Source organism: Globicephala melas, chromosome 1 (assembly GCF_963455315.2).
Source record: "Globicephala melas chromosome 1, mGloMel1.2, whole genome shotgun sequence".
Classification (NCBI taxonomy): domain Eukaryota; kingdom Metazoa; phylum Chordata; class Mammalia; order Artiodactyla; family Delphinidae; genus Globicephala; species Globicephala melas.
Window position 1 is genome coordinate 133,160,665 of NC_083314.1, and position 26,396 is coordinate 133,187,060.

Below are 26,396 nucleotides of genomic sequence, written 5' to 3' on the forward strand. Positions count from 1 at the left end.
AATGGAATTGAATTGCAGATTGAGGCTGACCTACAACACGCGTAATTTTTCCGAATGGAAATGATTCTTCCTATAATTCCTGCCACAGCAACGAGGAGCCCACCTCCCCAGGATGGTAGCTGCAGCACAGTGACTACTAGAACCAAACTGATCTGGCCCTCTCCCACCCAGAGCTCCAGCATTTGTAAGGCTTCTCAGAACTTAGTAACAGAAATGACAGGGAAAGATTCTCACAGAACAAAGACTATTGCACTAGAAGTTTGAAGTCATGGGATATGTAAACAGTCAACTAGGTGTGACTACATGAATGTGCAATAATGTTAACCCTTCTATTTTCTCCTATTACACTTATAAGGATTAACCATGCTATTATGTAGCACACTGTAATATATGTAAGTTGGCTAGCTAGCAGCTAGGATATCACAAGTTAAACCTCCACCGCCACCCATTCCCCAAGCCACCGAGTGAACTCAGTGGTTAAGAATCCACCTGCCAATGCAGGGGACACGGGTTCGAGCCCTGGTCCAGGAAGTTCCCATATACCGTGGAGCAACGAAGCCCATGCATCACAACTACTGAGCCCACGTGCCACAACTACTGAGCCTGCGCTCTAGAGCCTGTGAGCCACAACTACTGAAGCCCGTGTGCCTAGAGCCCATGCTCCGCAAGAAGAGAAGCCACCGCAATGAGAAGCCTGCGCACCGCAATGAAGAGTAGCCCCTGCTCGCCACAATTAGAAAAAGCCCGTGCACAGCAACGAAGACCCAACACAGCCAAAAATAAATAAATAAAATAAATAAATTTTTTTAAAAAGAGAGAGAACAGTGGTTTTGCTTGGTACAGAATACTTAAAAAATGAGTTCTTTTAGCATTTAAGAAACCCCAAAACCTTACCAACAAGTATGACTTTGCAATAGAAAAATATTTTAAGACTTTTTAAATTAAAAAAAAATTCAACAGCAAAGCAAAATAAAATCAAATGAGGACTATGTGTCAGGCCCAATTATGCTACTTTTTTTATTGGGTAAAAGGATTGATTTGAGTGTGAAGGCAATTTCTTTTCCTAAAATTGTATAAAAAGTGATGCATCTCCTCTTTATGAGGGTCAAAAGAATAATATGGTCACTAACCCACAGAGAAGATAAATATTTGTTGAATGAATGTTCCTATGGAGTTGGAACACAATGAAAAGGCAGGCTTCTGTGGATGCAAGAATCCTAAGTTATTTAAATGAAATCTCTTTCCCGAGAGGCCTGGGATTGGGGTGCTGGCTTTCCGGAGAGAAAACCTCTGTTGTATTTCAGCCTCAAGATGTGGTGTGTGCTCCATTTAAGGAAAGGGCCAGTGACCCTGGGTTCCTTGCCAGGACCCCGAGCAACCCAAATGTTGAAAGATGTTGAGGACAAACTAAAAGGAAGTGGATTGATTTAGCAAAGAGAGGAGAAGGCTAAGGTGGGCTATTATAAAACAGCATTCAAAGATTGTGGGAAGGACAACACTTCTCTTAAAATATGTTTAAACCAAAGAGAAAGGGATTTAGGTTAGGCATGAAAAGGATTTTTTAAATTGTGGTAAAAAACACATAACATAAAATCGACCATTTTAAGCGTACAGTACAGTAGTATTAATACCTGCGCACTGCTGTGCAAACAAAAGGACTTTTTGAAAGTGAAGTTAGTAAACAATGTCTGATTTCTCTCTCTCTGTTCATCTCTTTCAGTTTGATTGGAAGAGAATGGAATTTCCTTCTTTAAAATGTGGAAAAATAGTCCACATTCTGAGTCCCCAGGGGCTGGAAGAGATGATCTCATAAGAATTCCTTCCAGCCCAAACTCTACGTAAGGTAGTGCTAGGACGGGCCCAGCACCGAATTGGTCACACTGATGAAAGTATACTCAAGCTGCCTTGGACAAAGTTAGAAATGCATGGCTATGCTGAAAATGAACTCTAGCACTGATAAAATTTCTGATTCTATATCATTTGATTTCTAAGCTTGGGTGGGTTATAAATGTTGCTTTAACTTGAAGTCTATAGAATAAGCGCAGCTCAGGACTGCTAGTTTTACCTTGGGTTTATACGCATTCAACATTGACATCTCCACGTTTTGACCTCTGACGTGTTTTGGCTGCCTCTGGACAGGTGGTGACGATGACTTCTGGTTATTGCGACAGACACAAATAAAGAAGAAGAGCAAAGCAATGGCCAGGGGGATGGCAACACTAGGCACCAGTATGTACAGGATTTCCATTTTATTCTTCTCCTTGGAATCCTTTGAATCTGGGTGTAGAAAATGGAAAAGAGCAAAAGTTATACCAGTTCAAATAACATGGAATAATATTACATGGCAGAGCTTAAAATGTCCTCCTATTCTTCTATACACACAAATCTACTGTGAGAAAAAAGAACCCTTGCTTATTACAATTTGTTTCCATCAAACCTTCAGTGCAGTTTATCAAAGTTGAAAAGTTTAAAGTTCAAACGTTTAAAACTTGCAGAGGGACATTGTGAAGACTTCGCGTGTGTGTGGGTCCCCCCTCTGATGTTGCCTCTCTTCAGCAGCAGACCTGCATTTCTCCAACACCTTAAAAGTTAAACGCCACATGGATGGACTGTATACATCTAAGAGCATTAATGTGGACCCCAGGGGTCTTCTTCCATTGGCTGCCAGCCCAAATCAAACACTGCGTGGTGTTCCAGAAATCATGCCCTTGTCTTGGCTGGCTTGGACATATAGGGCCAGTCCTGCATCTTCCAGAAGCAATATCACCAAAGAATTCTGGCCCAGGGTCCACAAAGCCACTGGCCTGAGAATATGGGGACATGAAGCCAGGGCCAGCTCAGTCTCTGATGAGCTGTATGACTTTGAACAAATCATTCACCTCTTTGTGTCTCACTTTTTTTCATCCACAAAAGTGAAGTATCTGTTTTGGATGGTGTCTACAATTCCCTCTTGCACAGCATCACTGTATAACTTGACACTTTTTTGAAACTCAAGAATTCTTCTTAAATGGTTTCATATGAACTCAATAATTATGAGTGATAACCCTCTGAAGTATATTTTTGAAATCTTATACATCCACTGTTACCATTGCTTGGAAAAGAATATAACATGTATAGAAGGACACAAGGACACATACTTTTCTTTTTTTTGGCTTGAGTCTGACCATTAAACTAAATATCCTGGGCATAGACTAAAATGAATGAATTATTTGACTGGTAAAACAATGCAAGCATTATGGGACAGTAATTAGAGGGGATGCATAATGACATGTCCTGATCACCAGTAACCTCATCAGCTATCTAGCTTTAAGAAAATCCAAAGTGTGAAAATTCAGATTGACACAAAATTCAGAGATGATTATTTACTTAAAAGAATTAACCATGCATCCATTCCCTCATCCCCCCATTTGTTTCAGTCAGTCAATAAACAAACAGCTACTACTGCCAAGCACTCCACTAGGTACTGGGAATATAAAATGAATTAAGACATGTCCTTTGCCCTTAAGGACCTCGTGATCTGCTAAGGAAAACAGAGAAAAGGTAATTACAATATGCTATTGGAAATACTACAAGGGAAGTATGGATAGAGTGGTGAAGAGAGCCCAACAGTCCCTCTTCCCTGACACAGCATACAAAGTGGGGAGGTCAAAAGCCACATACCCAGCAAAGCTTGGTAAGTGAGAATATACTTGTACATAGTCTTTACTCGCACAACACCTTCTTCGGGAACCTGTTCAGTGAGATATGGCAGTAATTAATCACACTCCCCACAGAAACAGACTCAACACGAGAAATTAGGAAGGGGCACCAAAACCTGGGTGCTGGGACTGTGATTTGTGGGTTGACCCTCAGAGGGGCTGGGGAAGGGTAAAATCTGCTGACTGAGTATAATAAAAATGATCGTTTTAATATTTGTTGAGTGTTTTCTACCAGCAGAAAATCATGTTAGCTGTTATTATTAATATGGGCTAAGTATTATTCTAAGCACTTTTCAAAACTCATTCATTTTATCCTTACAAGCAACCCCATGAGGTAGGCGCCATCCTCATCCCCATTTTTACAGGTGAGGAAGCTGAGGGGCAGAGTGGTTAATTTACTTGCCCAAGGACCTGCAGCTAGTAATTCAACGCTTGGATTCCTCTCCTGTTGGTCCTGTTCCAGCTACTACACTAGACCACCAGTACTTTGAGAGTGGCTGTTGTTTTGCACCTATTTTCTCATGGTAGGATTTTTCTTGTTTCACACAGGTAGGAAGAATGAAGGAGGTCTGAAATGTGGGGAATAACACAAAAGCTTTGCCAGGTACCCTGCTTTTGAACTCCCCGCTTTGTACGCTGTGGCAGGTATACATATAACCCAGGCATCTCTGGAGGCTACTCTAGTCATTCTAGTCATTAGGAGCTGGGTCTCGGGTGCTTTAGTAACAATTGTGTCTGCATGTCTGTGGGTGGGTGGACAGACAGAGAGAGAGAGATTGCTATATCTATATAGACAATGTAGCAGAATAAAGGAAGATTACGTTTTAGAGTGAGAAACCTCTGAAGACTGCCTTTGACATTATCTATGTAACCTTGAGTAGGCACTAGGCCACTCTGAGCAAACTCATCTGTAAAATGGGATTATTTCATAGAACTGTTGTAAACCATAAGTGAAGTAACATAGAAACTATCTATTCTAGTACCTGTTACAACTCAATCACCCAATGTTTACCCCCCACCCTCGGAGTAGCAAAAGATTCAAGAAATAAAAGTTTGGGGCAGGAAATTCTAAATAACCTTAAGCAAGAGTCACCTCACTGACCTCCATCTCCTCAGTTATTTAAGCAGGATAATGGTACCTGCTCTGCCCATCTTGTTTAGTTCACGTGAGAGAGGATGTTCACAAAAGAACCTCGGAAAATCTAAAACTGCTGCATAGTTGTTGGATGTTATGCTTAGCGTTAACATTATAAAATACTTTCAAATTTCTCAGGACCCTAGGGGGGTAAGCTCTTCTTGTTATTCTTGGATTCTCAGTGAAATCATTATGAGGGTAAGATTACAAAAGGAACGAGGCTAATTTAGTACGAATGTAATGCTAGTCATTTTTCTGGCCGACGTTTTTAGCAACAAGAGAAAGTAGGGCTCTCACCTGTCTGGCAAACAAAGGAGTCTATTCTGTACTTAGTCCGTATCAGATTATTCACAGAACGCCTTTGACTGTAAACGGGAGGTCTGGGACAAATCCCCCTGTAGGTCTGCAGGAGAACAAACTTCAAGAAGCTAAATCCTTTAAACATCGTCAAACTTGGCTCCTTCTGATTGCAGTGAGGATATGCAAAACTAGCACAATGTCTTCTTGCCAAGTGAAATAATCAAGCAGAACACTACGTGGTCATGTTGGAAGTGACAGAAAACAAATTCAGGCCTATTGTAAGTCTTACTGATGACATGCTTCCTTTCCCACACAGCTCTCTGCATTTGGCCAGAAGGGGAGTCGGTGTCTGGCTCAAAAAACTTCATATAAAAACATTTCATAGCGGTTTCCCTGGTGGTGCTGTGGTTAAGAATCCACCTGCCAATGCAGGGGACACGGGTTCGAGCCCTGGTCCGGGAAGATCCCACATGCTGCAGAGCAACTAAGCCCGTGTGTCACAACTACTGAGCCTGAGCTCTAGAGCCCGTAAGCCACAACTACTGAGCCCACGTGCCACAACTACTGAAGCCCACGTGCCTAGAGCCTGTGCTCTGCAACGAGAGGCCACTGCAATGAGCAGCCCGCGCACTGCAATGAAGAGTAGCCCCTGCTCACCGCAACTAAAGAAAGCCTGCGCGCAGCAACAAAGACCCAATGCATCCAAAAATAAGGTAATTAATTAATTTAAAAAAATATTAAACCCCCCCCAAAAAAAAAACATTCCACAGAACAACTAAACCTTACTCATGGAAAATTAGAAAACTAACATTTGACCAACTCCTTTTTAATAGCCTAGCATTATTATTCTTCATTTTAACCCAGCACTTTGGGTTATCTTGATTTCACAAACAGAGAAACTGAGGCTGAGAAAGGATAAATTTGCCAAAGCTAGGAAGTGGTGGAGTCAGGGTTGGAATGCGAGTCTGTCTTCGATGCCTCTGTGCTTTTAAAATTATATGGCTAATAAAAATTAAAATACTATATGGAATTGTTTTTCATCATTCTCCTTAAGATTCCAAGATTCCTTCTCAGTAAGGACTAATATCTAGTGGGAACTATACTATTAAAAAGAATCACATAAGAACAATGGACATTATTCTTACTATTCACTTTAAAGGGTAATGGACACTTCCAAGGCACTGCAAAGAAAATTGGCTGAAAATTAAAATGCGGAAGATTTTTAATACTTTGGAATAACTGTTTAAAAGTTAAATGCACATATTAGTTACATCAAGTTAAATACTTGGGATTTTTGAAACCAACAATTTAGTCCAGACCACATGATTAATTTCCTTTTAAAAATCAACAATTTGGTATCACAGTTCACATCTGACATTCCTATTTTATTTTTACAATGATATTCAATACTTTGATTAGTAATTAAATATAATGGAGAAAAAATACTTCTTTCTTCTCCTGGGGCTTAAAGCAGGGTAAACACAATTTCTCATTCAAGAGGTACTTTTATGAAGTGAAACATATCTGGGATATTACTTTGAGTTAAAACACGAAAGCGCTCAGATCTTTAATCTGGTGGGAAGGAGTCTTATAGAACCTTAGAATTCAAATGAAATTAAACAAGTTGAATTATGATCTTGTCTGAAAAAAATTTTAAAACCATAGAAAACAAACAGGAATAGCCATTTATTATCTGAAAACTACAAAATAAGCAGGTCTGTGGCAGATAGGGGCCTGCATTGGTGATATTTAGGCGTATACCTGGAAGCCGAAGGAGAAAAGGTGGTAATTAGGCCTTCAGTTGGCATGCTGGGTCCAGCCATTCGCTCTCTTGACTTGATAATGGAAATACTAAGTAGATGATCTATTGCCTTATGTATTCTCAAACGAATTCTTTAAAAGACTCTGAATAGCCCATATACAGTGATTAACATTTTTCTCTTTGGAAGATGTTTTAACCACATTAAGTTAGGGGCAGTAACTCATTTGTGAGCACTTGAGAAAAAACCTTAGCAACTAGAATCCACACGAGTTCACTAAAAGTTTCTTTAAATCTCAGGGCCTCAGTTTTCTCCTCTATAAAAAGGAAAGAGTTGGGCTAAACTTTTCTTTTTAATCAAAAACAAATTTTTAATTATGGTAAAAAACACATGACAAAATTTACCATCCTAACCATTTTTAAGTGTACATTTCAGTAGTGTGAAGTATAGTCACACTGTTGTACAGAAGTTCTCCAGAACTTTTTCATTTTGCAAAACTGAAACTCCATACTCATTGAACAGCAACTCTCCATTTCCCCCTCCGCCAAGACCCTGGCAACCACCATTCAACTTTTTGTTTCTAGGAATTTGACTACTTTAGATACCTCATATAAGTGGAATCATAGTATTTGTCTTTTTGTTGGCTTGTTTCACTCAGTATAATCTCCTCAAGGTTCATCCACGTTGTTACATGTGACAAGACTTCCTTCTTTTTTAAGGCTGAATAATGCTCCATTGTATGTGTACACCACATTTTTTTTAATCCATTCGTCCACTGGTGGGCATGTGACTTGCTTCCTACTCTCGGCTATTGTGAATAATGCTGCAATGAACGTGGGTGTGCAAATATCTTTTTGAGATCCTGCTTTCAGTTCTTTTAGTTGTATACCCAGAAGTGGGATTGCTGGATCATATGGCAATTCTATTTTTTACTCTTTGAGAAATATCCGTACTGTTTTCTATAGTAGCTACAACATTTTGCCTTCCTACCTACAGTGCAAAATGGTTCTAATTTCTCCACATCTTTGCTAACATTTGCTATGTTCTATTTTTTGATAGTGGCCATCTTAATGGGTATGAGGTGAGATCTTATTGTAGCTTTGATTTCTTTAATTACTTTAATCTTTATAAGTGATGCTGAGCATATCCTTATATGCTTGTTGTCCATTTGTATATCATCTTTGGAGGAATGTCTATTTAAGTCCTTTGCCCACTTTTTAGTTGAGCTAATTTTTTAAGTTCCAAAATCCAATAAGTTTTATAAAATTAAATGTCTTTCATCTTTGATAGGATTATTTTGGAGTGGTAGACCAAGCACAGTTAAACATTAGCAAAGCATTTGATCAGGTGATGCATGATATCCTTATGGACAAAAGATGGGGGGCTAGATAATCATATCAATAGATGGTTTTGTACTTCACCACATGGCTGTACCCTAACAGTGTTAATCAGCAAAACAACATCAAATTATAGAAGGCTATCCTTGAGAGAACCTTCCTGTTCAACATTGTCATCAACTACTTGATGGTGATATGTTTATCAAACTTGAAAATGGCCTGAATCTAGGAAAGATACCTAATTGACTATAGAAATAAAATTTTAGAGATTCATACACAACAGGCTAAAATAATGACCCTTAAACCAACAGCTGAAATTTTACAAATAAATATGATAGCTTGGAGTTAGGTTAAAGACCTTGCTTAGAGAAGTCCATGATTCAGCAAATCTACTAAATAATTTTGGAGGTAACCAAATTAAAGACAAACGAACAAACAAAAGAAGACTAATAAGTTTTAGTGAAGACTTGAAGGCTCAGTTGGACCCAACAACAGCAATGATGAAATTGCTCAAAAAATTTTCATAGATGGCATTATATCAACGAAATACCCTTCATTGGCAGGACTGAGTCATGGTCAAGAACATCATGGTCCTCTTCTGGTCGGTTCTGGTTAAAAGACATCAAAAGTTTTCTACTCTAAGAGTCATGTTTTTAAGAAGGACTTTGAAGGAGCAGGAAACATCCAGAGGAGGAGAAAGAGGATGTGGAAGGAAAGGTGGGAAGAGCTACATGCTCTTTAGACCAAAGAAAAAAATCGAATGAAGGATGCAATAGATGTCTTCACATTTGGATGAGAAATGACACAAGAGGTTAAAAACCAGATCTAGTAAATACACTTGTTCCTTACTAGGCTTCCCCCCCACCCCCAGTTTGAATTAGTGGCTCACATTTTTAAAAAATATTCAGGAGATTTCACATACAAGTTTTAGTTTCTGGCATACAAAGGCAGATTTTGAGTGGGGGGAGCCACCCCATAATCACTTTGGTGTAGAGAGATATCCCTGTCTCTGGAGGTCTCTGGCATGTTCAAGCAGAGGCTGGTTGACTTCTACGCTCCTCTCAAGATTCTCTGATCTTATAAACTGAGTTGACTGACATACCTTATTTAGACCCCTACTGAACTTCAGACTCTCTTACAAAGGAACTGTTTTCAAGCCAGTGATGAATATTTTCCCTGAGTGTCCTCAGCTCACCAGATCCAGTCTTAGTCCTTTTCTATCCAGCTCTATGCTGAGGCTGACCTCTATGTACAGGAGTAATGGACTCTGGCTTCCAGTTATGTCCAGCTGATAGGAGGCATTGGTATGATAAGAAGAACCCCAGGGCAAGAAGAGAGAGTAGGGTTGGTGTGTTCTGCATCCCTCCACCAAAGGCCACAGCACACACTGGACAGCCCTCTCTTCAGCCTCAGCTGTACTCTATGGGGAGGGGTAACTGATCATTCCCTTGACTCTCCAGGCCTAGAATGGTAATGCTTCTCACTCCTGCTAGCCCCAGGTCCTGTACCTCATTGGTTTACCCCAACTCTGCCAACACCTTTAAAAACAATCTCTTTATAAAATTCTTAGTCTATTTGCCTGTGCCTTTTGTTTCCTGCCAGAATCTTGACTGATGCAAAGCCAATAACAACAATCATTGTGGTGTTATAGCAGAATTCTGTCACCAAAAGTCCAAGATGACGAGCAGCATTTCCTATTGGCGTGGTACTGGGCCCGAAGGGTTAAGGGCTTCCAAAAGCTTATTGCTAGAGTAGCTGACACACTGCGTAAATGACTCAATGCATACTGGGGACAATAAAAAAACTTTGGAGAGAAAATTATTTCCTGGTGAAAAATGTTTATATAACATGACTCAGTTATAAGTTTTCGGTAACTATTGTCCTTTACTTTGTCGAAAATATATAAAGACTGGAGACCAAAGTACATCTTGAAAATCTCTGTAGCACAAAAACAACTCTTCCGGAAAACTTCAGACTATAAAAAGCAGTACTCTATTCCTTCCTCCTACCTCCTCCCCCCCGCCCGCCCCCATTCACTGTAATGTTCAATTTTGGTTTGAAGAAATGGCTGAAAGACAAATTGCCTTACAACAGGTCTTCTGTGAAATATGGGAGAAGGCTGCTGACAGAGCGAGTTAAAAACTGCAATGTTCGCAATCTGGAAAGCATCTGCCTTGCCCCAAACTGTAAACCACCACGTTGGAGAAAATGGTTTGTGACAAAGCAGAACCCAGGGCGGGTGTTTGTAAGGTTATGGGACAAGTCAGGGCTATTCAGGCACAGAACTGGGCAACGTGCCCTTTGGCAAACCGTTGCAAGGCAAGGACTTAAAAGGAAATACAAAAGCAACAGGCCAGGTATGAAAACTCCAAATTGAGCCAAATGGTTCACTACTTTCTTATCAATGGGTACTCTTCAGTGAAGCTGGTTTAGGTGTAGAAACAACACAGTAAGTCCCCTACATGCGAACGTGTTCCGTTCTGAGAGCACGTTCGTAAGTCCAATTTGTACGTAAGTCCAACAAAGTTAGCTTAGGTACCCAACTAACCCAATCGGCTATATAGTACTGTACTGTAATAGGTTTATAATACTTTTCACACAAATAATATATTAAAAACAAACACAGAAAATAAAGAAAACATTTTTAATCTTACAGTACCTTGAAAAGTACAGTAGTACAGTTCAACAGCTGGCATCCAGGGGCTGGCATCGATTGAACAGGCAAGAAGAATTACTGACTGGAGGAGGGAGAGGAGGTGGGAGATGGTAGAGCTGAAGGATCGTCAGCGATAGGAGATGGAGGGCAAGCTGCAATTTCACTCACGCCTGACGCTGATGGAACGTGAGTTTGCATCTTTGAAAGTTTGCAACCTGAAGGTTCGTACGTAAGGGACTTAGACTACTGCTGTTTGGAAGTTCTGGTTGTTTGGTAGATGGAGAGACCTTTAATTAGAGGTGAATCGGACATGCTGACCTGGCTAGTGGAAGAACTGTGGCTCAGGACTTATCTAGAGTGAAATAAAGGGCCAAGGTTTGAATATGAAAACATGAATGTAATCAAGGTTCCGCCTCACCATACAATTCAAGAAAGAAAGAAATAGGGGATCTCAATTAGTTGGGGAGACAGAATATAAGCTCTGTGGTAGAATACGGACAAGGGCAAATGGCTAGGTCATTGCAAAAGGAGCTCCTAAAGAAACAGATATTTTCCACGGTTCACCACTCAGGGCTGCACAGAAAAGCAATGATAAGGGCTACAGTGAAGCTGTGAAGCTGGGAGGTGTGCCTAGGTGCCAGCTGGAAAGAACAGAGGCAAATGTTTCTTTTTCAACTTTGTTTCCACCCAGCCCACAGTATTTGGCTTGGAAGGTGGCCACAGTGACTAGAGGTGAGAGCGTAGTGAATGAAGGTTTGCAGGCAGGATCTCACAGAAGATGGCCAACTCTGAGGACTGGGGACCTGGGGCTGCGAGGAAGGGAGGAGATCTAGGGCTTAATGGGAAAAGGACAAACGCTGTGAGGCCTGGGTGGAGCTGCCGGGGGACCTAGTCCCTATCAGGCTGCGGCTAACTAGAGCACCGTGGGGTCTCAGAGTAGATGTCTTGTGGCTGGGGGCTCCATTCCTGCATCTGTGCAGCTTCAGCTAAGAAAATCAAAGACCTAGAGAGCTCATAAGGATCAAAGGGAAGAGGAAAGTTATAAAGGAATGTTTATTCCTCTGAATAAGCTAGAATGTGTCCTTTAAGTAGTTGTAGTATGGTGGACAGAGGCTGGACCTTGAGTCCCGTGGATCTGATCTTGGCTTTAGTAAAAATAACATTGTCTCAGCTTCTCCATCAGTAAAATGGAGGAGATACCTTTAACATGTGGTTATTATGAGGGTTAACTCAGCACATTTTATTGAGCATCAGCTAAGTCGTAGGCCAGATGCTGCTGTAAAGAACTTAGCACAGTGTTCAACCAACAGCAGACATCACGGCACAAACAGAAAAGCACATAACAGCACACATTAACGCTGGGAACTGTAAGACAGTGCTTAATGTGATTTGTATTTTTTTCATCTGATTCTTCCACTAGATTGTAAGCTACACGAGGGTGTGGCTTGTTAGCAAAATCTAAAGTGTAGTAGAAGTTCAACACATATTGGTTTTAGTAAGTGAATTAATAAATAATAACCATTCTAATTGCTGGATGCCTGGGATAGGAAAGAAAAGACAGGGAATATGAGAGGTCAAGTCTGGCTCAAACTATCTTTTGTTCTTTAGCTTTTCCCAGGCACTGCCTGGGCACACGCACACAGCCCTCGCGGAGCCAATTCCCAGAATTCACAGCAGACATATTTGGTTGTGTTTAATTTTATGTTCTGTCTTAGAGTAAAAGTTCACAGATAAAACAATCTGGGGCAGACTGTTCTCAAGTGCCTTTATTCTAGAAAGTACAACAAATGCTCACATTCTGCATTTAATTAGGTCTATACTTCTTTTAGCCTTACTTAGTTGAAATGAAAACAAAAGATATCAGTAGGAAAATGAGAAACCCCGTGGAGATTTTGAAACCTCCTTAACTTTGACTTAACAAAGAATGCAGGAACATTCCCATGAGACTCCATCCCATTTGAGAGGAAGGAGGAAAATAACTCATTTCAGATATGCCCCACAGCTTACACCTCATTATAAGATGCAAACTTATCCTCAGTATCTCTATCAATCTATTTATCATCTATCTATCCATCCATCTACCTACCTATCTGTATACATAAACACACAAATACACATATATATAAATCATAGAATTTACAAGACTGGCTATAGTTCTGAGTCCTGGGTCTACTTCTTATTAACCATGAGGGCTTGGACAAGTTATTTAACCTATGTCTCATTTTTCTCTTCTTGGGTAGAATAAAACTCAACTCATACAGTTATAGAACTATTATATATGAGATAATGCATAAAAAACTCTTTGCAGAGTGGCTTTTTGTAAGCACTCACTAAATGTTAACTGTTGCTTAATATTGTTATTCTATAGTCTAAATTGTATAATTTATACAGTATATACAATATGCTGTATTCTACAGTCTAAATTGTATAATTCTTATTCAGTCTCAGCGCTCCCCAAACCTGGCACTACTGGCGTTCTGGGCTGGATAATCCTTTGTGAGGGCTGTTCCGTGCACTCTGGGATGTTTAGTAGCATCCCTGGCCTCTACACAATAGATGCCAGTAGCATCCCCCAACCCCACCCAGCTGCGATGACCAAAACATCTCTAGATATTGCCAAATGCACCCTGGAAGGCAAAACTTGCCCTGTTTGAGAACCACTGGTACAGAACAAACAGCAGTGAGTGGCCCTAGGGATAGGAGACCTGGTTTCTGTTAACTAATTTGTGTTCTTGGGTCAGTCCTACCACTTCCCTGGGCCTTGGTTGTCTCATATGTTAAAGTAGGGCAGGAAATTCCTGCTTTATCTTTTATGATTTTTGTAAGGATGAAATGAGAAAAAAAATCATATGCTCTAATGAAATGTTATAGAAGTAGGATTCTACGGGCTTCCCTGGTGGTGCAGTGGTTGAGAGTTAAAGGACTAGTCCTTTAACCCTTCTGAACCTTGGTGGAATATGGTAATAACATCTATCCCATAGCGTGGTGATGAGTTTTAAATGGAGATGAAGACGTAAAGTACAAAGCACCGTGCAGGCACATGGTAGGTAGTATAGGTGGTCGTTCTTTCTGTGTCCACAGTCTGAAAGACTGTTCAAGGGTTTCTTTCATCTTTTGGAGAGTGTGTTTGTCTGACTGCTTTAGGAACACCGTTGAAATGGAAAGCAATACATGTTTTAGGTATCATTTCGAATCTTGACTTAAACTAATTGTAATAAAGCTTGAATCTGATTATCAACAAATCTTCCAGTTTATGAGCAAATTATCTCCCTACTTCTTTATTTTTATATTATTTTAAAAAATTGTTTTCAAGCATAGTTGATTTACAATGTGTTAATTTCTGCTCTATAGCAAAGTAACTCAGATATACATATCTTGGTATACATTCTTTTTCATAGGGTATTGAATATAGTTCCTGGTGCTACAGAGGAGGACCTTGTTGTTTATCCAACCCTATGTATACTAGTTTGCATCTGCTAATCCCAAACTCCCAATTCTTCCCTCCCCCCTCCCCCTCCCCCCTGGCAACCACAAGTATGTTCGCTATGTCTGATTATCTCCCTACTTCTGATGAGGATTATAGTTGGAAATTAAGGGTCAGAAGTCACCTAAAGGACAACGGTGTTCACCCAGAGTTGAGTAAACAATGTGTTTCCTCCTTAAAATAATTCATTTGGTTTCCTTAAGGACATACGTCAGTCTCCTGAGATAGCACAGTGAAGTAACAGGAAGATGAGTTTGGAGTCAGACTAGCGGGGTGACTCTGTTGCTCTCTGAGCCTCCGTTTCTTCCTTGGCAGCATAGGGTTAAGAATACCTGTCACAACGTGAGGGTATTCTTAACCCTCTTAACCTCCTTATCTTAAATAAAGCCTCTGAAACTCTAAGAATGACGCCTGGCACATGGGAAATGCCCAGTAAGTATTGCTTTTATACCTGGCTCTCTTGCAAATCTTCACACCTACCTGGTGTAGGAGAAGGGATGAGGCAACTAAGTAAATGATTATAAATCTACATTTTATTTTATTCCTTTCCTATTAATGTTGAATATAGCAACATTGGGAAAAGTCATAAATTTTAAGTGCAAACCATTTAAAAAATACAGGATAATTTGCTTTGATGTTTCCAATGGTGGCTCTGGAAGAGTTAACTTCATAATTTGTTCTTTATGCTGCATATGAAGGCATTTTAAAGCCCAGCGACACAAAAAGGGTCTGCTTACCTCTTTCTCAAACTGAGTATGTTTAACCATTTATAAAATCATTTTGCAGGAAAAGATACCGTGGTAACAGGTAACATGTAAGAATGAAACTGTAGTATAATAGTTTCCCAAATTTTTATCACTAAGGGTTCTTTTAATATTTTTATTACTTTTTCCTAATGACCTCTGTAGTATGTTTTAGCTTCCTCTTCTTTACTCCACAGCATTTGTGCTAACTTCTACTATATCACACACACTGCATTGCAATTGTAACATGAATCGTATTTTCTTCCTTTTTCACACTCCTGACTCCATAGTGGGCTCAAACAATATTTGCTAAACTGAGAGCAAGCATTCCTCTATATGTGAAGACTACATACTAATTATAATAAATTCCTCTTTATATATTGACTATATAATAATTACATTAGAAAATATTTATTAAACATTTATTATCTTCCAGACATTGTAGAGTTTTCCAGATATCAACTCATTTATTCTCTCAATAAACCCTGGATGTATATCATTATTAGCTCCATTTTACTTGGTGTGGCTTTCCTGTGACATCCTGACTCTCCCACTACGCCTGGGAAACCCAGATGACATTATCAGTAGAACTAGGATAAGGATGTTGAGTCAGTTCCAAAAAAGTCTGAGACTCCAGGTATCAGCAGCATTTCCATTCTCTTTCTCCTACCTTCCAAATATTTTCTAGAAAAAGGAACAAACTGATTCAGAGACTTCATTTTCTTTCTATACTTCTGCAGTATAAAAGGATGAGATGAAGGACACAGTTTATCCACAGGTTGCCTTGGATCACTGAGTAATGGCTATAGATTCATCCTCCCTTGTGGGTATTCTCAAGGACACAGGGAAAACAATTCTCTTTCTGCTTCCAGTACACCTGTTGTGCTAAAAAAGGTACACTTGGACACAGACCATCGTGGGTAACACATTTCACTACATGAATGATGGTGATAAGCTGTACTTCTGGGGAGACGGTGCCTGTTATACGCACTAACACAATGGCTGCAGGGATAAAAGCAGTTTCCTCCTTGAGAGTGTGCTTTGGTACCCTAAAACATGTTTTATGTCAAAGCAGCAAGGTTTATCTATCCTAGAAACAGTTTGAGATCAAACAAACACTATCAGTCTCCTTTGCCCCCTTACACGATTCTCCTAAGGGAAGGGGCATGGAGTGCGGATCTTTTAAAGTGACTGAATCCTTTAAAGGCAATGACGGTATTTACCACATGCTGGGATGTCGCACAGGTCAGACTTATAGTTTTCATCCAAGGTGAAGCACCAGGGAGCTTCCTTCTGATTCCCTGGGTTGCGGCAGTAGGAGTGCCCTCCGTTCAGCTCTGGGAAGCGGAGGGCGGTGAAGGTGTGTGTGTGTGGGTACTGGGAATTCCACGGCTGGCACTGGCGCCCTGATTTGGTCACACTGACAGTTCCCCGGTAGTCCACACCTGTGCTGTTATAGCACTTGTGATCTGAAAAACACAGAAGAAGAGCCCAAACTGTGAGAGAGAAGCAGAGGAGGTGCAGGAGCTCCCGGCCAGCAGTTTCTGGAGGGAGGACGTGCGATTACCCTCACGGCCGAGGCTTCCCTGATGGGACACAGAGCGGGCCTTGCAGTGACATTCCTGGGAGGATTTACAGCTTATGCTTCAGGAAGAGAACCAGTCCTCCACAAGTATTTTTGATATTGAACACAGAAAAGAATCAGAACTGGGGTGGGACCTGGGGGCACTGGAGTCATTTCCTAGTGAATGGTGCAGGGACTGTTTCTTCCATTTCTGCACATGAGTCCTGTAATAAAGAATCTAGTTCTCAGAAAATGTTAGTTAGCGGCAGGGCACTATGGGTTTCTGCCAGGGGTTAGGGCCATTGCCATGCCAGTGCACATGGGAAATGCACAGAAAAAGTCTTTTGTTTCATGGAGGTGAGACGAAGGAGGATGGAGGTAAGCCTCCATATACATATTTTTTAAATTGTGGCACAACACACATATCGTACAATTTACCATTAGTGCATTTAGAACATTCAAAATATTGTGCAACCTTCACCTCTATCTCATCCTAGAACACTTACATTATCCCCCAAAGAAACTCTATGCTCCTTAAGCAGTCACTGCCCACTCTCCCCTTCCCCCGGCCCCTGGCCACCATTAATCTGCTTTCTATCTCTATGGAGTTGTCTACTATGGATATTTCATATAAATGGACTCATACAATGGTGTCTGGCTTCTTTCTATGACAGTATCTTCAAGGTTCATGCCATGTTGTACCATGTAACAGGATTTTACTCCTTTTCATGGATGAATACTATTTCATTATGTGGATATACCACAATGTATTTATCTACTCACCTACTGATGGACATTTGGGCTGCTTCCACCTTTTAGCTGTGGTGAATAGAGCTGTCATGAACCTTTCTGTACAAGCTTTTGTCTGAACACCTGTTTTCAATTCTTTCGGGTATATAGCCAGGAGTGGCACTGCTGGGACGTATGGCAATTCTATTTTTAAGTTATTAAGGAACCAGAAACCATATTTTAAAATTATCATCGTCATGCAACTTCTTGAAGATAGGCACTGCCTCTCATCCACCGCTGAATGCTCAGCCCCACACGGTATTTGGCCCATCAGAAGGTAATCTATCAACACGAACCATCACTAGGGATCAAGATCCAGTTTTCAGGCAGCTGCCGGCCCCCGAGGCAGCACAGAAGGTCAGGGGCTACCACTTACTTTTATTTATAGGATCCGCCATGGGAATTCCAATCCGGATACAATTTGCAGCTTCGGGGCTCTCTGGCTGGGGGAGATCTTCACAGTTCGGCAGTTTCAGCCTCATCAGAATCATGGGATTTGATCTCGCAAAAATGTATTCTGTCTGACACAGGACATTTTCCAGGATTTCACATTCATCGCGACACAAGTCCCGGGGCTTTGGGACAGATGAGGTTTCGTCACAGTACGGGAAGGCGTAGTGGCACAGGGAAGGAATGGCGAACTGAGAACACTTATCAGACAAGTGACTGGAGGTGCCGATCATGGTGAAGGCAGCTGGAAAACAAACACAATTATTAACTCCCAGGGGCAGGGTTTATCTCTCCCGGTTATCTAGTCAACAGATATCAGATGTAAACACACATTGGAAAGAATCTGCTGTGCTCAAACAGACAAGGCCAAGAGAAGGAGATTCATTTCAGATGTCTAAGCAGCTTACTTTCACTGGCTTGAAAAAAATAATTTTGACTACAAAGTTAAAAAAACAGGATTAAGTTACATATGTACCGTTTCCTAATAAAAAGAATTAATTAGGTTAAAGTACAATATATTTTTCATTTTTACTACAAAGCAACAGAACTTTGCGTTTCATCCGGTACTTTTTATTAGTTTTGTGAGGCTTCTAAAACATGTGACAGCTGCAGGGCAGAACTTGCTTTATGCAGTGACTGAGCCCCATCACAGGATTTAGTTCTGTGTCTTGCCTCTGAGTTGCTGGATGACTCTGGGTAACTTGTTTAATTTCTTTGTGGCTTGAATACTTTCTATTCCATCTTCTGAAAATGAGGCAACTCATCTGGAAGTTCTCGAAGAGCACAACTCAGTTGTTTCAGTGTGTATTATAGAATATTAGTGGTCACTTAGCCTAACCTCTTATCCCTGTACAAAAAGGGCACTAGCCTTTGCATAACTCTACTGACAAGGAGCTTATACTCACAAGGCAGCCTAAGAGGTTGTTAGTACAGTTTCCCAAAGTATGTTCCTCAGAACATTAATTCTGTAGAATGTTAAAAGTGTTTGAGAAGTTGGGGTTCCATAAGCAAACAAGTTTGGGAAATGCTGTGTTAAAAAAGTTAAATGGATTTAAAAAAAATGTTAATACTTTCCAGTAAGCTGATATCCATTGAAAATGTCCAAGAGAGGATTAATATAATTGGGTGACCAAATATTTATATCAGAACTCCCATTTATTTTTGTGAATACTTAGTAAAAAGTATGTTCAAATGTTCTTTTACTAGGTTGAAAGGTTTCTTCAATAGCCCCTCCCCAACAGTCCTGCTTCCGCTCTGGAATTTCACAGAGTCTTTCCGCTTGAAAGCCTGAGGGCTTTCGCAATGGGCAAATACATCTTCCTACAGCTGCTTCTTCGGGTTAAATAGCTCCCCTGGCCCTCTCTCAGCTCCTTCAAAGTCCTCACGGGACATAGTTTCTGGACTGTTGGCTGTTCTGTGTGCCTGCCTTGGGTTTGTTCTTGCCTCTCTTAGATCCTAGAGTTGCCAGATAAACTACAAAGGACCCAGTTACACGTGAACTTCAGATAAACATTTGGGACATATACTAAAAAATTATCAAATATAACTGGGTGTCTTGTATTTTTCAGTGCTAAAGCTGGCAACCTTATTAGAATTTCAGAAAGGCCATTTTAATGTGTTGCCAGGGTACGGGGCACAGAGGCATAATAACTACACTAATGGGAGAGGCACAGGCGGCCGCAACCACCAGGACTAGGTGTACGAAATCGTGCAAGGTGGCCGACACTACGTACCTCACGCGTGCTAGGTAGTGCCTCACTATCAGATTTCCATGAAAAAGATACTTTCAATTCAGGAAAGTGAAGGGTAAAATAGAGAAAGCTAGAGCAGGAAGAGACCTATGATCATCCTGCCTCCTCGCTCACTTCACAGGGAAAGAAAGAGATTTCCATGGAGAGTAAGAGACTTTCCCCAAAGTCACAGTAATGGCAATATTGGGATTAGCATCCAGAATTATGGACTCTAAATTCATCTGCTTTCAGTCGACACAACGTTGCTTCCAAACAGTAAGCTCTGTGAGGGCAGAAACGTACCTGGCTTATTCCCCACAGCATCACATCCCCAGTGCCCAGCCCAGGTCCTGGTATGCCAAAGGCACCCAATAATATTTATTGAGTGTTTGAATGAATGTGAGACTTCTCAAAGCCTCCTTTTCCTCTAAGGGCAAACTCAATAAATTATTCTAATGTAAATTCCAGAGCAGAGATTGCATCTCCTGCTTTTTTATGGCCCTGCTCCTAACCCCTATGCTTAGCCTAATCCTTTGTCAAGAGAAGAGCTCTGTAAAACTTCTGGCGAGAAAAATTGTTATGCAAAGTATAAATATAATTTCATTGCTACCTACCTGTGATCTGATTTTCTATTTCCCCTTGCATATGCAGAGACTCCATATAGACAGTGCGGTTGCCAATAAATCTTGCACACGCAATCCCTCTGTACGGCTGACAGAATCCATCTTCTTCGTACTCATCTCTAAAAACAGAGCACAGACATTAGAGGGTGCAGTACACACTTGCAGTTGGCTCTGACCGCGCGATGCCCCAGACAGTCACTAGGGGGCGCAGTCGGGCGCAGTATCCTAAAGAGTGGGCTAAGGAATCCGACTTTTTCCTCAGTTCCCTCCATCGTTTAAAACATCTGTTGGTCACGTCGGTCAAGTTTCCTTCACCCCCAGAAAAATCATCCTGAAGCACAAAATCATCCTTAAATATGGGAGAAAACACTTTTATTTTCGCAGCTGGTGGTGGGCTGGAAGATGATGTAGTTGTAAGAGTAAAGAGGGAATGAGTTGGAAATCTGGGCACATGTTCTACAGTTTTTCGTTTTTTAAGCACAGATTATTTCCTCTTCATTTGCTAGAAAGGCGTGGGCGCGTTATCACCAAGGTACACTCGGACTGATATGTCAGTTAGGAGACCCCACGGGGTGAGAAGCTGGGGGCAGCTGGAAAGAAACCAGAGGGCAGTCCAGTTACATGGCTCCTGCTCGAGACCTATTCTCTCCACCCTGCAGAGAGAGGTCCATGGCAAACCACGGACCGGACAATTTCAAATGAGTCACTAAATCCCAGGAAATCCAGAGCAAATGCCAATGGATGCTTGCTTTCCTAATCCCCTAAAACTTAAAAAAAATGATCTTTAAAAAATTTTTGCTGCCTCAAATGACAGTAATAAAAGAGAGGGCAGAGATTTTATTCTGAAGACAAGGGGATACCAGAAAGTGATGTGATTAGTGACAGTCTGGCAAATGGCTGGAGATCTAAGGCTGGAGATTAGGACCCAAGATGGCAGGTTCAGCTTGAAAGGACAGAGGCCAAAACCTCCCACAAGGGCCTATGATAATCTCAAGACACCAGAGTACAGAATATCAATCTGCTTCTGAAAGGCAGACCACAGCCAAGCAGAAGGCTATCTGCCAGGTTTACGGGCGGACTTCTAGTCTGGATGCTCCTCCCCCATTAACCTGGCTGGAATCAACACATCATCTGAACAAACCATCATTTTTCCTCTTTAGCTTCTAAGTTAAAGTACTTTAGAGCAAAAATCAGGAGAACAAAATTCTCCTTCTACATTTAACATTTGCATATCCTTAGGCAACCTCCCAAGTCCTCTGAGCTATGGTTTTCTTATCTATAAGATGAAGCTAATAATTGACCTCTCGACCCTGTAAGTCACAGTCATGAGGATCCTATCAAGTTGTGTAAAAGCTTTTAAAAAGCGCTACACTGAGGTAACATACAATTATTATTAAAGCACTTACAGTAACCGAAGAAGACATTTATTTAAAGGAGAATTATTTACTAAGCCTCTACTTTGTAAAAGCGACTGTGGTCAGTGCTGTGACCCTGGACTTCCACACCTGAGGGTTCAGTGAGGGAGTCTAGAAAGCCCACTAGAATAGGAAACCAGGTGAAAAAATCTGATAGAGCTGATCCTTCAAAGACACTGGTTTTCAGTTGCTTTCTACTCCCTATTCACTAAAACAGTCATTCTGAAGGTGGAGATGGGAGCAGTATCTTCAGTGTAGTCCTCCAAATAGTTCGCAGTGCAAAGCTCTTAAAATCATAATCTTTAAGCACACGTACAAATGAATATATCATATACCTGACATAAAGACACTGAAATTTTAATGTTGCAAAATCCTGCAAGCACTCTAAATGTTTACTTTCATAAATCCTAATGTTGAAGCCTTTTTGGCTTAAATTTTACTTGGGTTGTAAAATTAGCCCCACTTTTATTGGGTAGCTAATCATAAACCTATGGGGAGAAAGAAGTTTCTCGATGACCCAGCCTTGGGATCTTGGAGACTGAAGTCCGGAGACCAGAATGCACCCCCCAACTCCCATCCCCACTATTACAGACGATGCTTTTCTATCCCTAGGCATTAGCAGAGCTCTGGATTTTTAAGGTGTCATTATGAGAACACTTCTTCCTCCCCCACATTAAACCCTCAAGGCCTCAATTTATATCTCTTGGGAGGACAAAACCCTGGAATTACCCCCAGATATAAATCCCTGAACTACTGGGAGTTTCCATATTTTATGTGTGAGGCTTAGGCTAAACTTCTTACCACCTTTCCAGTTCAAGATTCTAAACAGACCCTTTGAATACAGTTTCTCGGAATAAAATGGAATGCAATTCCTTGGCGGCATATCTCTTATCAAGGGCCTAGAGCTGCAGGTGTATTAAATTTTTGACTGTGCCCAGAATTCTTGATATTCTGGCTAGTCTCTTGGGGACAGATATAAAAAACAAAACAAACAAAATTAAAAAAAAACAGTATGTAATGTCACCTGCTAGGGAGTAGTTCTCAGTCCTGTTTGCTTATACAATCTCCTTAGGAAGCTTTCGAAAATACCAGTGCCCAAACCCCACCTCGGACCTATTGAGTCAGTCTCTGGGGATGCAGCTTAGGTATTCATGCGTTCTAAAAAGGTCTCAGGTGATTTGAATGTGGTGGAGAACCACAGCACTAGAAAAATAAACATGTATGAAGTGTCTGCCACTCTTTGTGCTGAGTACTGTGCTAAGTGCTTTCGTCAAAGTAGCCCCTTGTGCGGTGTTATTATCCTTATTTATCAGAGGGAGAAACTCAAGTTCAGAGAAGTTAAGTAACTGGCTCAGATTCACAAAGCCAGTAAGTTGTGGAGCTAGGATTTAAACTCAAAATTCAAACTGAAGCTTGAATACCAGGCTGTTGGATCTGTAATGATGTCCTACTTTTCAATACTACTTTAAATTAAATCAGCCTAATAATAAGAGGCTTTGTAATGAGCCTTTACTCTGTGCCAGGCACTGTTCAATTTCATTTATGTATAAAATCAATATTAAGTCATTTAATCCTGACAATAGTCTTATACAGAAGGTGAAGGTGTAATTATTCTCATTTTACAGATGAGAAAACTATAGGGTCAGAAAGAGCAAAGAACTTGTCTAATGTGACACAGCAAGCAGAAGAACTAGATTTGCCCCAGACTGTCACTTGTAACCATGGTACACAGCTTCCTTTCAAATGGCTGGCTATAGACATTTTTGCATTGCTTACAGGGGTCTTCTACTGTGAAGATGTTTTGGTATCTGCTGGGTAGCAAAAAGATTTTCTTTTAAACATCAAGTCGCAATCACCTTTCATCCTTTCCATTTTCCCAGCTGGCTGTGGCTGAAGGGGAACAAACGCTCCTCCAACATTAATCAGCTTTATGCTTTTCTCTTCTTTCATCGTTGATGCCCTCCATGCTCAGCAAATTGAAAACATGAAGCAGCAAGGCAGAAAGAGTGCAAGGGCACTTGCTGCGAGCGTGCCCGAGGCTGCGTTCTAGGGAGAAGAAAAGCGCACTAGGAGAGGGCAAACGGAATCCTGGCCATTTATCACAGCAGCTGGCACGTGTGCCAGCTACCTCATCGTGATGTCAGGATGCCCGGGAGCTTTGTGATGGGCACTCCTGCTTTTCATAAAGGTAATTTAGTGACTGTGTTACCAGCCCTTCAACCTTCCGAAGTCTCTGTCATGTGATAGGGAAAAGCAAACAGTTTGCCCTCCACCTCTGGGGTCTCCCCCTTCCCCAGAGCAAGGAGCTTATGAGGGATGGTCACGCGAGCTGACAGCAATGATGACCAATGTGGCAGCAGTAGGAGTATCTACTCAGGAAGCACCACGGATCGAGAATTGGGAAACACTGCCCACGGGAGTTTGACAGTGACAGTGGCAGTCAATAGCTACACATTCCTTGGCAAACCTCTTGGGCCTGGAACAAGGCTCTCGAGAGCTCTCCGAAAATGAAAACGACGCATTGTGTAGTGTGGGGTCTGGGAAGCCCATGATGTAGTTTTTTGAGAGCGAGGAGCAGGAAAGGAGGAGAAAGGATGGGCGGGTAGGTGGGGTACGGGGAGTAAAAGGACGCAGAATACCCAAATGGATGCCAGAATGGAGATGTGCCAAGTTTGGATCACCAGAGGCCTGCTGGCGCTCTCTTTAGTGTTTCCAGGGAGAGCAGGGTTTCTGAAGCGTGCCTCAATTTAAGGCAGACAAGAGAGCAAACTCAACTGTTGTCTTAGACACAGGATTTCCAAAGAAACCCTTAATATTCGTAGAAAAACTGGTGAAAACGGAATGAAGTCTGTAGATCAGTTAGTAGCGTTGTACCAATATTAATTTCTTACTCTTGATAACAGTACGATGTTGATGCAAGATATTAACATTAGGGGTATTGGGATAAGAGCATAGGGAAACTCTGGACTACTTGTGCCACTTTTCTTACATATAAATATTTCAAAAGAAAAAGTAAAAAAACAAAAGAAAAAGAAAGAAAGTGTTACAGGATGGCGGGGGGTGGGGGTGGCAACCTTACTGTATACAGATGAGCAGGAGGGGCTATGGCGTGAGGGTATCGGGAAGGCCCTTGAATGACCTCATTTAATCTTCCAAACAACTTTATCAGAATCTATCTGGGCCTATCCCTGCGTGGCTGAATTCCCGTCATGAACAGTTCACTCATTTGTTTGAGCTTGGCCTACTTCGAAATTCAAATACTTCCAGGAGAGAGGACATACTCGGTCAGGAAGAGCTCAGTATAGATGGATTTTTTATTAACTGCTGTTGGTACTTTCATCTTTGTTGAAAGTTGTATACAAGGAGGTGGGGCAATCGATGAGAGGTCCATGTGTGAAGAGGAAGGCAATCTTCCTGGCCTTGCACTTCAGTCCAGGGCCAGCCTACGGCCAGTGAGATGACAGAGAAGGCAGACCAGGAGGGAGGGTATGGGAGACTGGTTCATCAGTCACTTGTTACAAAGGGATCTTTTCAAAACACAGACTTGATCAGGTCATTTCCTGCCTAAAATTCATCCTAGTTTCTGACTCACCACAGTTTCTTGACTGTAGTACACAAGGCCTTTCCCTAGTTCCTGCCCATTTTTCCAGCCTGGTTCCTGGCCTGATGAGCCTGTGAACTCAATGAGACTAGCCATGCTATTGACCTTGGTAGTCTCCAAACAAGGAATGCACTTTGCTGCTCTCCTGGCTTTGCCTGTTCTCTTCCTGGGACCCAGCGCTCCCTCCATCCTCTTTCTCACCTTCTGGTTGCCTTTATGTCTTTAAGAACCCAGTGCTCCAACTCCCCCAGGAAAGTCAGTCACCGCCCACTCCACTCCCCCCCGCCCCCGTCCAGCACCTTTATCACACCACTCCCACACATTTCTGGCTTCATGTTATATAGTGCCCACTTCACCACCACTCTAAGGCAAGGACCATGTCTGATTTGGCTTCGTAAATGCAGGGCCTGGCACAGTGCACAGCTCAGTAAATAAGAGCTGAATGAGGGAGAGGTTGCTGCTGAGAGCTGTTTCTACCCCCACCCCACTGTGCACAGACTGACCAACAGAACTGTAATAGACATAACAGACATGGAGATGGCCTAGGCTAGCTCTCAGACATGGACCCTCTCCATACCAGAAGGACCCTCCAAACTGGAAACCACTTTCTTCTGCACCAGATTTTACGCTGGGGCCTGACAGGCTTAGTCAAGCCGAAGTGATTCTTACTGATGAGTGAGGCCCTCACATGTTCCCCTTTGGGGTAATACGACTAGTCAAAATGCATGCTCCTCCTTAATAGGAAGAGAATGGACATGAAGGGACTTTGCTAACTATAAAATCTCAAACAAAAGGATCTCAAGAGACTCAAACAAATACTTGTACACAAATGTTCATAGCAGCACTATTCACAATAGTAGAAACAACCCCAAAGGCTCACCAACAGTTGAATGGATAGACAAAATGTGGTAGGTCCATACGGTGGAGTATTATTCACCACGAAAAAGGGACGAAGTACTGAAACATGCTACACTGTGGAAGAATCTCCAAACCATTATGGTAAATGAAATGAACCAGATGAGAAAGGCCACATAGTATACGATTCCATTGACATGAATGAGTAAATCCATGAAGACAGGAAGCAGACTGGTGGTAACCAGGAGCTGTAGGA

General features: G+C 41.5%; 1 protein-coding gene across 1 annotated transcript in view; it reads right to left on the minus strand.

Annotated features, from left to right (window-relative positions):
* Positions 1-26,396, minus strand: part of ROR1 (receptor tyrosine kinase like orphan receptor 1) — a 169,933-nt gene that overhangs the window by 17,427 nt on the left and 126,110 nt on the right. Inside the window, exons 4-7 of the mRNA XM_060294681.2 lie at positions 20,261-20,388; positions 17,843-18,160; positions 16,337-16,582; positions 2,066-2,277 (exon numbers count right to left, since the gene is read on the minus strand). Of these exons, the coding sequence (XP_060150664.2) occupies positions 2,066-2,277; positions 16,337-16,582; positions 17,843-18,160; positions 20,261-20,388 (904 nt within the window). The remainder of the gene's footprint in view (positions 1-2,065; positions 2,278-16,336; positions 16,583-17,842; positions 18,161-20,260; positions 20,389-26,396) is intronic.